Here is a 13,104-nt window from a genome sequence, read left to right on the forward strand (position 1 = left end):
GATCAACAGGGTAAATCCTTTGGAACTCGGAGCCATCAGATGCGGTATGGTGGAATCTCAGACTCTTCCCACAGGTCACTATATGTTTATACAGAGGACAACTCTGAGGCGGACTGGCTAAGGCAGAGAGTGATGAACCAAGCAGAATGGATGCTTTCCAGAGAGATTTCCCCAACTGATCTACCACAGTTTTCAACAAGGCGCAAGGAGAAGAAACCCTCAAACCATAGGAATAGATGATGTGAGCAGCAAGCTGCCTTCACACGTCCTGTATGTCTTCCACAGTACAGCTATTGCACAGAGCTGTTCAGAAGATCACACAGTAAAGTGCAGAAGTGATGCTAATAGCAACCTTCAGGTCCAGAAAGACATGGTCTCAAAACCTGAAGAATCTTTCAAGCATGGATCCCTGGCACCTCCGCTGCAGGAGGGCCCATTGATGCAGGGATCAATACGACACCCCTAACCAGCTCTGACAAGCCTCACAGTGTGGAGGTCGAACACAAACAGCTAATAGGGTTGGACTAAACTGAAGGCATGATTGGTACTATGCTAATCGCCAGGAAGAGTTCCACAGAGTTTATAAAAATTCCTGCCAAGTTCCTAGAAGAGTGCATGGATAGAGTCATGTGATCTTTTGGGGCTAATTAGGGAGTTACTATCTTTTTCTTCAAAGAGGGGTTGAAGAAAAGTCTTAATACCAACACCCTTAGACAACAGGTAGTGACCAATTAGGGGTTCTAGAAAGGAACATTCCCTTATATATCACCTTCATGGCAGTGGATTCTAAAAGGGGGCCTCATTGTAGAATCTTCCAAGGATTCGCTGGTTTTCCCCACATGAAATCTTAATCTGGTATTGAGAGCATTGTACAAAAATGCCTTGAGCCTATGACCTCATGTTCCCTAAAGGAACTGACGTTTAAAACCATCTTTCAGATGAGAATAAAATCAGCTAGACAAGTGTCAGAATGGCAGGCACTAGCAGTAGATAGAGAGCCATGTCCTTTCCTCCAAGATGGTAGAGCAAATTATGAACAAAAACAAATTTCTTCCAAAGGTGAACTTCATGTTTTCATAAGACAGGAGAGATAGTACTTACCTCCTTCTAATCTAATCCAAAGCACAGGAAGAAAATGAATAAATAAATCTCACTACCTTGATATATGTAGAGATGTGAGATTCCACTTGGGCAGGACTAAACAGTGTTTCAGAAGTCTGGGATGCTAGTTGTGTGTTTGCAGGAGGCCCTTCTTGGGACCCAGAGTGTCCTTTTCTTGGCTAAGTAGGTAAAGCAGAGGTACATAATTCTGGCATGTCAAGCCAGAGGTCTGGAGATGCCCATAGATGTCAGGGCGCACTCACTAAGGGAAACAGCGACACAGGCAATCCATAAATCCTTTAGTCGTTATAAATGATCGATAAGGTGGTCTTCCCAATAATTGTCTAAGTTGTCTTCCCCAGAGACAACCTTTAGCAGGAGTGTACTAATACACACCCTCTAGGCCTGGAAGCCAGACTAGGAAGCACCCTGGGGTACACTGCTCTTGTATGTCCCAAAAGTAACTCCTAGGACCACTGGAGAATGGAAGATTTGTACTCACTTACTGTGAAGCTTCCTTTCTTGGTGGTCCAGGAGTGGGGCAGTCCTGCCCACCCGAGTTTCTTGCAGGGCAGCTTCTAGGATTGGATAAAGAGTTAGGATGATAGTCTTCCTCCCAGTGGATTCAAGGGAGGGATCTTTCTATTAAAAAAAAATTGAGGGGAGTTATTATTTTCCCTTCTGGTATCATGATGGGGAGTCAGGGCTTGGGAACAGACTGGTGATTCCAGGGACAAGCCCCTCCCCTCCAGGATCAAAATCAGCTGATTGACCCTGCCTTCGGAGAGGAGGAGCTATATCCCAAAGGTAAGGACTGCCCCACTCCTGGACCACCGAGAAAGGAAGCTTCACGGCAAGTGAATACAAATCTTCCATTCTTTGGTTGAGTTGGATGTCATAAAACTGTTACCATATCCATCCTGGAGATCTGCCACACTGCTATCTTTAGAAGTAACTAGGGGTGTACACTGCTAAAAAATTCAGGTTTCCCACTTCGAGTTTCCCCGAAGCGGGGAAAAAATCCGGAATTACCAGAATCCCGAAGCGGCTGGTATTTAGCTTGCTTTGGTATGCTCTGTAAAGATTGGGAGCATACTGAAGTGAGGGGGAGCAAAAAAAACCCCACCCCCCTGGGGGAACCCCCCACCCCACTTACCTGGCAGGCAGGGAGAGGGGATGCTGATCAACTTGGTGGCGGGGAAGCACAGAGCTGGCTCCTCTGACCCTTTCTGCCCCTCAAATGGCTGCTGCGGCCTCCTCCCCCTCCTTCGCTAATGGCTGGAGGGAGGGAGCTCTCTTTTAAGAGAGCTTAAAAGTTAGAAGGCTCCGTGCCCTATTTGTGAACGGGGTGCAGAGCCTTCTATCCTTTAAGCTCTTCCCCTCTCCAGCTGGCTGGAGGCACAGGAGAAGAGCTTAAAGGGGAGAAGGCTCCGCGCGCTGTCCGCAAACAAGGTGTGGAGCCTTCTACCCTTTAAGCTCTTCCCCTCTCCAGCTGGCTGGAGGCACGGGGGAAGAGCTTAAAGGGTAGAAGGCTCCCTGCACCATTTGCAAATGCCGTGAGGAGCGTTTTCCCCTTTAAGATCCCTCTCTCCAGCATGCCCAGGAGGCCCTTTAATCTTCAGCTGGCCCGCACATCCCTAGAAGTAATTAGATAATAAAATACAGTAAAGCATATATTGCTGAATATTCTTCTTGTACTGCCCTTATACCTTGCTCTACCATTTAAAGCTCCAGAACTGACCTAAAAATGTCAGAGAAAAAGCTGTTATAGTAATCCTGATTCATTTATCAATAATATTATAATATTTTTCTTTTTGCAAGTTACATAAATATAAATAAAATGGTTATTGATCCTTTCTCTTAGGTTATGATGTGATGTAAAAATTATGTGGATATTTTGGGATAAAATGGAGCGAATTAAATTCTCAAATGGAGTTTTAGGATACAGTTTTCTAAAATAGTATTACCATTTCTAAAGTGGCATTTTAGAAAACAAAATATGTGCACCTTAAAGCTGGAAGGATAGCCAGCAGTCAAATACAAATATGTAGTGGTGTGGTGTAGTGGTTAAAGTGTCAGACCCAGAAGCGTATTCTGACACTGCCATGGGGCTTGCTGAGTGACCATGGGCCAGTTGTAAACATTCAGCATAACCTACTTCACAGGATTGATGTGATGATAAAATGAAGGAGATAAGAATGATACAAGCTGCTTTGCGCTCCCATTGGGGAGAAGGACAGGGTATAAATGAAGTAACCAAACAAACTGCTTCATAAGAGCAAAGGGCTATTTGCGTACACAAAATAAAATTAGATTTTTAATTGAAAACTGCATGTGTATGTATACCCTGTAATAAACAGTTTATTTTATCAGCATTTGCATTCAGATTTGACAGTTCTGTTTACAAATTAAATTTCATTCTAGTTGCATGATATTAACTGAAGTACATAAAATGTGTGCTCACTGCTGTGATATTTTTAATTAACTCTGTCATTTAAATAGGCAGTGAAGATTCTGTCTTGCTTGTCCTGAGTCCTAACAGACTTTAATATGAGATTATAAACATGATACTGTATACAGGGAATTGGTTATACTTAGCGATGCCTCTCTTGGAAATCATAATGCATTCTTTATAGCTGTTATTATCTATTTTGTGTTTCTAATGTTTTAAAAATAAATTTTAGGTAAATAATCTTTCAACTTTTAATTGCTTAAACTCAAATTCTGATTTTTATTTGCTGACAAAAAAGTGCAGTGACAAGTGTGAGGCATGCATGTAAATATACAAAGAATATATTATCTTAAGACTTAAGCAATGACTCTCACAGTTTTCTGGAAATAAATGTCGTAGATTCAGAGCATTCCTTAACATATTCCTAGAATCATCTGCCCTTGGAATTTGAAAAAGAAATATTTCTCTTTCATATTTCCAAACATCCGTGCTTACTAATTACTACTGTATACCTACTGAGTAGTTTCTGTGTTATTTATTCTGTGTTGAATTGCTTATGCTTTGTATCAGCATTGTTTTCAACTCTATATCGGATTCTGCTTGTATTCTAATTAGAGGTGTGCCCCTGCGGGCCAGCTGAAGCCCAGGAAGGGCCCCAGAGCTTCCAGATGTGACCTGAATCGCTTTGGGAAGCTTTGAGTCGGGATTTCCAAATTGGGGCCAGCATGCTGCCTGTGATTCGAAAATCCTGAATCTTTACAGATTGGGTCTGATTCGCGTATTTTTCCTGAATCAGAAACCTGAAGTGAACATCACTAATTCCAATTTCTGCAATCCTTACTTTATTGCATTGTTTTTAAATGTTTGTATTGACCTACACTGTGTAATCCACCTTGAGTCTCAGTGAGAAAGGTGGGCTATAAATGAAATAAATGACAGAAATTAGAGCACTATTCTAGGTCTGAAAATTATTGTCAACATTTTTGTTACTGGGGAAATAATTTCTCAGTAGTTCCAGTGCCTACAAACCTGCTGGGGGGGGGGGATTATGTTGCCATTGTGTATTTATTTGTAAGGATGCATTGCTTTATTTTGCATTTCTAGTCTTCTCCATGTATGGCGAGGAAACAAGACAAGCCTCTTCCGGCACCACCACCACCTGTACGTGATCCTCCACCACCACCACCAGAAAGGCCCCCTCCTATTCCACCAGATAATAGATTAAGTAGACACTTGCATCATCCTGAAAGCGTGCCTTGCAGAGACCAGCCTATGCCACTTGAAGCCTGGTGCCCAAGAGAGTTGTGTGGAACAAGTCAAATTGTTGGATGTCGAATAGTAGGAGGTGATGCTTCACCAAAACCTGGACTCACTGCAAGCTCAAATGTAAACGGAAGGCACTGTCGAATGGGTTCTGACCCAGGATTTCTGCGAAAACACAGACGCCATGATATGCCTGCAGAAGGTGTTAAGGTACACAACCTGCAGTGTGATGCATGAAGTTGTGTCTTAACACCATTTTAGTAGTTTTTTCTTTCTTTACTTTTTACCGTTAATCATGACAGCGTTTCCTATCTAGATTTGCATCAGTTATGAATCCTAGTTTGTAGTAACTTTGCTTAGTTGGTATGTCAGAATGCAGTAATCCTAGTAGTACAGCCACCAGGGCATAGTGATGCAACAAGATTGTAGCCAGAAAAACCCCTTGCGATTCTTGCTGTTGTTGGTTCACAGCAGTAGCAAACAAACCAGGATTTTTGAACAGACTCTGGTTAGTGTTTATCATCTGCTGCACAAACAGTGACTGGTTCAGTAATTCTCAGTTTAACCTAAGTACTCAGTTCAGCTTCTTTTTGTGAAATACCTCGAGATCAGCGTAGGGGTGTGCATCCCAAAAAGATTTGGGTTTGGAAAAAATTTGGAAATACCATAATTCTGAAGCGGCAAGCTGCTACGGAGTTATGGTATTTACTCACTTAGGTATGCTCCGTAAATATTCAGAGCATACTGAAGTGAAGGAGAGCAACTCCCCCCCACCTCCCCACCCCCGGGGCAACCCCTCCACCCCCTGTCCACTTACCTGGCCGGAGGGGCAGGGGGATCAGCGGGGGTGGCGGGCCACGGTGGCAGCATGCACGGCAGCATGAGGCTGCGGTGGCCTGGAGCCAGCAGGCTCCTCTACTGCTGCACCGCTCCTGAGCCTGCAAGGTGGTGGGGAAGGCCAGAGCCGCCTCCTCCGGCCCTTCATGCCTCTCAAATGGCCGCGGCGGCTGTTTTAGGGGCTGGAAGGACTTTCTCCACTGCTCCGCACCCCTGTGGGCGACGGGGAGGGCCAGAGCCACCGCTGCCGCCGACACTGCAAAGGTAAGTGGGGGTGGGAGGGGGTGGGGTTGGGGTGATGTTTAAAGGGCTGGGGCCCTTTAAACTCAGCCCTGAAGCTTTCTGAAGCATTACGAATGCTTCGGAAAGCTTTGCTTCGGGATTTCTGAATCTGCTGGCCCCGATTCGGAAATCCCAGATCTTTAGGGATCGAGTCCAATTTGGGCATTTTTTCCTAATCGGATTCCCGAACCGCACATGCCTAGATCTGAGCACCATTTGCATAAGATTGTATTGACAGGGAACTATCTTGAGGGCATATATTGACAGAGTCAGCAGGTTGGGTAGTGAAATTTGAATGGTGAAAAGTGTCCTTCTTAGGGAACGCAATAAATGGTGAGCTCCACTTTATGCCTGAGAGTTGTGAACTGATTATAATGTGTACAGTTACAATTATCTGTATCTTGCAGATATTTTCAAATGGCCATTTAGGAAATGAAGAATACGATATTCCACCTCGGCTCTCACCCCCTCCTCCAGTTGGCTCTGTCCTACCTAATATGAAGTAAGTTTAAAATCAAGAATGCTGACTGTACTATGTTTCCATTTATGAGAAGATAAGTTTGCTGAAGTTAATTCTGCAACCTTTTAGTAGCTTTTTTTTAAAGAGAAAGTGTTGCTTTGTTTGAAAACACATTAAACTTAATATGCAGAGAAATAATGTTAGATAATATGTTCTGGTTCTTCCACATTTATTGTACGGCAAAACAGTTATATTGGATGACATGCGTGTAATTCTTTATTTATACAGAAGCATGTATTGGTAATGTGCATAAATAAGTGTGATATCAAACCAGAAATTGTATATAGTGAGTCAAGTCAAGTTTATTATTACTAGAGATGGGCACGATCTGCATTACGATCGAAGAAAACCCACAATAATGGCGATCGCACGATTGGAACCCGGCAGATCATGCTTGGGCACAGCCAACGATCCAGCGGTTGGGAGGGGGGCTGGATCGGAGCTTGATCGGGGCGATCGTGCTCGGATCGGGAAGCCAGACACTCAGGCGCCAGTAATCTATTCCCCTGGCAACGGATCCAGGGGAATGCCTGAGCTGTGTTTGTCCTCCTTCTGTCGCCCTGGAAATGCGAATGGAAGCCCAGCTTGCCTTGATCTGCAGGGCTTCCTTCCAACCATGGAGCAGCAAAGCAGTCACCAGCTGGGAGAAGACACTCAAGGGAGGGAGAGGGAAGGGGGTGTTCTGTAGCCATGGGCACTCCAATCTCATCCCTGCAAACCCTGATAGGCAGCTTTGATGGCCAAACACAGACAGCCAAACACACAGATGTCACTGGCATCAGCCACCATTCCTGTATCGCTGGGAACAGCGGGGTGCCCCTCCACTTTTGCCTCCACGATCCATGGATCGGAAACAGGAGATGACTGGTGTGGATCGTTAATTTGGGATCGTCGCCGGCGCAAATCCACGATTAGCTTGATCGGTATTTTTTTTGGGATCGTGCCCACCTCTAATTATTACAGTCTGCGACCAGTACATATAAAACTATTTGCAACTATGTAGTGAAAATGTGTAGTTTGTGTGCCTGATAAACTGTCTCCAAAATTCAAAGAAAACTGATAGAACTACAGGATAGAAAAAATTGACATTAGCTGCTGCTACTTATAATGGCAGTAACAGCTGCAGAGGTGTTCCTTTGTCCTTTGTCAAGAGGAATAAAAACCCTTTCAGGCTCCACTGGATTGGGTCCCAAGGCTTGTTTTTCATATATGTAAAAGGGCATTGCACTTTGTTCCTTAAATTTATAGAAATAGCCCACCCTCAGCTATCAGCCAAAGGCAAAGAGGAACTTTGGGAAAATGCATACTAATGAGCCTAGGAAAATGCTTCATTATTATACATTTGAAAGAAGTGTTTTTTGGGGTTCATTAGTATGCTTTCTCTATCTTCCACCAGTCACAGTTTTATCTTGGTTTCCCTCTGGTCATAATGTGGCCTCTGCTTTTTGTGTTTTCTAATTTATTTTGAATCAACACCTACAATATTGTTAACTTTTCATATAAGGTAAACTTTCAGTAGTGCTAAACTATTTCTTGAGTCAGCCAGTTATCTTTCTAAGCTTACATAAGATTTAAAACAACACTGAATATAGCATTTTCATTTTTTCTTCTTTTAAACTTTCTTTTGCTGGGTGAACTTCTGTAACTTGATGAGCTTTCTCATTTAATGCAAATATCTAACAAAACAGTGTAGTAATTATATAATAGCTGTTAACACTGTTTTTTTCTGTAAAATCATTTTCTGTAAAAATGATGTAAAATGACTTTCTCAGTAGATTTGACTTTCTGTTAGACCTGTTATGTTGGAAACTCTATCTACTTCACTGAGTAAGTATAGCAGATGATGGTAGTGGTCAGCAAAGAAACTTTAATGGTTCTGTTGGTTATTATTACTCACTATAAAGACTGAGGGAATAAGAGCTTTGGCTCCCATTAATTATAAAACTGAAAAACTAACATTTGAAGTCAAACAACTCATATGCTTATAAATGTGTATCTGCAGTACATTTCTCTAAGTCACTCTTGAGTGCAGGAGAAAGTATATACAACTCAATTAAATCATATAGGGGGTTATGATTAGGTTCCTCCTTGAAAGATATGAGCTGTGATCCATGAAAGACACCTGACATCAATACTGTTGCGTATATATTTTTAAATAATTGGTATATCTTTTCTATTCTCTGTCATCTTGAACATAACAAAATGTATTCATAAAGGAAAAATACTTATTTTGAAGGGCTTTGAAAGTGATTTTTAGTCCTTGCAATGTAGCCGTTAATATGCTTTCAGGCAGGAGAAAGGAGTGAACATTTTTGCCTTTGCCTGTTCCCCCCCTCCCTGAAGCCTTCTAACCTGCGTAGCTGTTATTCCACATGTGTCCTGTGAACCCAAGAATAAAATTTTGCAAGGGTCAGAAATGTTTGCTGGAAGTAAAGGAAAGTTGGGAATATCTAGATGGTCAGCAGTCAGCACTTTCCTCTGATGGATTATGGAATCCAACCACAGTATCAGCAATAGTAAATTACAAACAGGGGACTTGCAGGGGCGGGGTAATCCCATTCTCATAGCCTCTGCTACGTTAATAATAATAATAATAATGACAACAACATTCGATTTATATACTGCCTTTCAGGATACCCAGCTGACTCCGGGGTCATGCTCACGATTATAGATTGTTATTTATAACTGATGTATTAGGAAAGGAGTTAGGTAAGAACAACTAATACAACTATTGTATACATTTTTAAACAACATTTCATATAGCATATACGAAGGATACCCTGTGAAACTCCAATAAAATTGGAAGGCGTTCCTAATATTCTCAGAATTCATAATACAATCAGTGTCTTTGCTAATATATGCAGGTGGTACAGATTTAAGAGAGTTTATTGTAGAAAGGTTGGGGCAGACAAATGACATTTGGTCTCTACATTTGGCAGTGATAACCATTTTCAGTCGATTCAGCACTACTGGAAGACAGCCTGTCCCCACCCCCATCCTCGGACCTCAGTTATGAAGCCATAATTGTTGTTGAGGAAAAATACCATGTTAAGTGTGGTATTCCTTTATAATTGTGGAAGAACAATCAGAATATATGAGATTCATGGCTACAAAAGTGAATGAACCATATTAGGGAATTGTGGTTGCTGAGCTTGTGACACATAAAGGTGATGAGAAAGCTCAACAGTGCAATAGATTTTCGGTTCAAGGATAGAACTGTTAGGTATAGTTCTGAAGCATTAATTGTATTAAAATAAAAATAAAAAGCATTAATTATATTAAAATAAAATTTTCAAACATTATGCTTGTGTAAAGGAAATGCAAATTGGACTTAGAACTCAAGATCCCATTATTTAAAAGTATTCCTCAACTAGCTACAAAGTGAGCCTCAGTTTTGAAAATATCAGAAAGCCTCTCTGTCTTTATTTGAAGGTTCGGAAAGCTACCCCTTGTTATATGCTTTCACAATTTTATCACAAAGGACCCTTTTTTGGCAGTGCTTCTGTATGAGTTTTGTGGTCAACATGCTAATGTGGCTATATTAAAGTTTAGTACTACTAAGTAGTAGAGTAAATATGAGTGATGGTATTGGGCAGCAGTTGGAAAGTTGGACTTGGAATAGGGAATAGAGGTGGGCACGAACCAAAATATGAACCAAAGTTCGGCACGAACTGGGCCAGTTTGTGGTTTGCGAAAGGGCGGTTCGTCAGAGCCCCATTTCTGATGGACTTCCACAAACTTTAGGCCAGTTCATTTGGTTCATTTTTTGGTTCGTCACTGCCTGGCACTGATCAATCAGTTTCTTAGGCAATGGGGGATGAGTTTTCTGCAGACCTTCTGACCCAGAAATAACCTTCTGCTTACTTGGAAGTGATGATTTGCTGACCCAGAAGTGATGTTTTCACGAGCCAAATGAACCGGTTTGTGAACCGGGGTAGGTTCATGAAAGTTTGTGGTTCGTGAAACGTGATGAACCATGAACCACACAGTTCAGTTTTTTCCCGGTTCGTGCCTGTTTCAAATAGGGAACTATCGGTATGAATCCCTGCTTATCGTGAGCCCAGTGTGTGTCTGTCTCTCTCTCTCTGTCTCCATCTCTCTCTCTCTCTCTCTCTCACACACACACACACACACACACACACACAGTCAAGTTACCTCATCTTGCAGGTCTGTAGTTCTTTTGAGAAAAGATGGAATATAAGTATGAGAATAAGCTAACAATATGCAGTTGTGCTGTTTCAAATAGTAGGTCACATGGATTCCTTTGCAAACTGATCATGTATGCTACCTATTTTCTCTGTGTTGAATGGCTGGGGAAACAGCTGTCTCTATGTGTAGACCTTTTCTTTCATCAGAATTAAAAATTTCAAGTGTAGATGACATCAACTCCTATATCAAGATTTTCATATACACCTGTAATTTTATTAGTGCCAGTCATTTATTAGGCAACAGGAAAAGAGGTGAAAGTGAATGGCTGATTCTGTCTTGATGTCATTATCATGCCCCACATGCTTGTTTCTAGGGATATCTGGTTTGTCACTCGGAGTGCTAGGCTAGATGAACCTTCACAGATCTCCTCTTATAATGAAAGGGCAAGATTTAGACTTTAACTTAGAAATAAAGAGGACTAAGGGGGGGTCAAAGTTGAGATTTATATAAAGTTATAAATAGTGTGGGCAAAGAGGATGGAATACTTTTTCTTCCTCTCCTGTAACACTAGAACTTGAGGTGATGCATTGAACTTGATGGGCAATAGATTCAGTGCAAAATATAAAGCCACATTGAGCCAATAGGAAATTATTTAATAATTAATAAAATAAAGCAGTAATCTGCACAGTGTGTAATTATGGGATTCACTGTCACAAGATGTAGTGATGGCCATTAGTTTAGGTAGTTAAAAAGGGTGCTGCTCAATTTTGGGGAAGATAGCTAACAGCCATTGATGATGGCTAGATGAAATCAGTATATTCAGAAGCAGTACACCTCTGAACAGAAGATTCTGTGGAGTAGCAGCAGGAGGAGGCTGTTGCATACATTACCTGCTTGTAATGTTTCCAGAAACATCTGGTTGGTTGGACATTGTGAGTAACTAGCTGGACCTTTGATTTAATCCAGCAGGATAAAATATGTGATAGCTAAATAAATCATAGCTAATTGAACTATCATATTTCAAACCAGTTCAGGACTTGAACCCTAGCTATTTTTAGTTATGATGTATTTCCTTAACCCAGTTAATATAAGATAGGTGTACAAACAAACCAGGTTCCTGCTTACTGAAGTTAACTTGTTACATTGTCTTTTCCACAGAATCCACAGATGGTATTCCACTCATTCCTGCCTTGGCAACTCGTAACCAATTAATTTTGAGTGAATTAATAAAACAGGATTGAGTAAACCAGGTTTACCAATTTCACAGGTCTGAGAATCACCTTTCAACCTGTGTTCTCAGACGAATAAACATTCTGGATATAACATTCAGTCTGTTGTAAAAGAAATTAAGTCAGGATCCAGTGTTACATAGATAGGCTTATTGTGCTCCATAGGATCAGCAATCAGCCTTCAGTTGAGATATTATATTGTCGGGTTAGGGCTACTCCATATAAAATATGTTGTGTTTAATTGGGGTACATGCAAGAGGCATAAACAGCACCTGATGTTTAGGCATCTGATGTCCTTTGGCTCCCTCTACAGAAGGTGGTTAAATATTACATTGCAAAAACTTCAATTTCAATTTCACAGATCTTGTGTGAAGATCAGTCTTGAATTGTTCTGTCAATAAAGTGACTTCTGCTTCACATTTTTGTTTTTAATTATCACATTTCTTTTTTCAAAGATACGAATTTTAGTGTCAGTTTAAGAAAGCACAGTCTTCAGATCTTCAAATTGCATATAATAGTTGCAGGTCTTCCACTTCGCTATAAATGTTTTTACATACTTACAACTTTTCCATGGTAGCCAGTGTGAGCATATGCATAGCCAAGGGTCATTTCGTAGAAAAAGAGCTGCAGGAACTCATTAGCATAACTCATTAGCATATACCACACCCCCTGACCTCACCTGTCCTGCCTGTTTTGGACCCAATCCTGGCAATTCAGGGCCGAAATTGGGCCCAAAATGGCAAAAGGGGGCTGAAAATGGCTGAAAAGGGGCCCAAAATGGTCAGAATTGGGCCACTGCTGAGCAGGAGAGTGATCCACCACCCATAAGAGGCCTGATCCTGGCGGTTTTGGGACCAATCCTGGCTGTTTTAGGCCCAATCTTGGCCATTTTGGGCCCAATCCAGGCCAAAATGGCCAAAAATTGGGTGGGCGGGGCCAACTGACGTGACCTCTTTGGAGAACTACTGGAACTGCGTTCCTGAATGTTCCCCCTCAAAATGAGCCCTGTGCATAGCTTTCCCTCAGTATGAGTAACATCTTGAATTATGATAGCAGAGAACACATCTTGAATTCTACACAGATGAAAATGGTGGTGAGAGTGTAATTCTTTGTACCATTCTTTCACAGCAGATGTAAAGATTTTGGGGGGTGGGTAAAGATTTCAGTTTTCTGTCACCTGAACAAACTCATAGTAATTGCTGAAAGTCTAGAGACTTATGTATGGGATGTAGAATGTGAGGTATCATGGGACACTGTTCTGTTCTGGATGC

General features: G+C 41.7%; 1 protein-coding gene across 1 annotated transcript in view; it reads left to right on the forward strand.

The window, feature by feature from the left end:
• The window catches only part of CBLB (Cbl proto-oncogene B), a 138,348-nt gene that overhangs the window by 104,947 nt on the left and 20,297 nt on the right, over positions 1-13,104 (forward strand). The window contains exons 12-13 of the mRNA XM_054973564.1: positions 4,658-5,026; positions 6,343-6,437. Coding sequence (XP_054829539.1) covers positions 4,658-5,026; positions 6,343-6,437 — 464 coding nt within the window. The remainder of the gene's footprint in view (positions 1-4,657; positions 5,027-6,342; positions 6,438-13,104) is intronic.

Source organism: Eublepharis macularius, chromosome 3 (genome assembly GCF_028583425.1).
Source record: "Eublepharis macularius isolate TG4126 chromosome 3, MPM_Emac_v1.0, whole genome shotgun sequence".
Classification (NCBI taxonomy): Eukaryota; Metazoa; Chordata; class Lepidosauria; order Squamata; family Eublepharidae; genus Eublepharis; species Eublepharis macularius.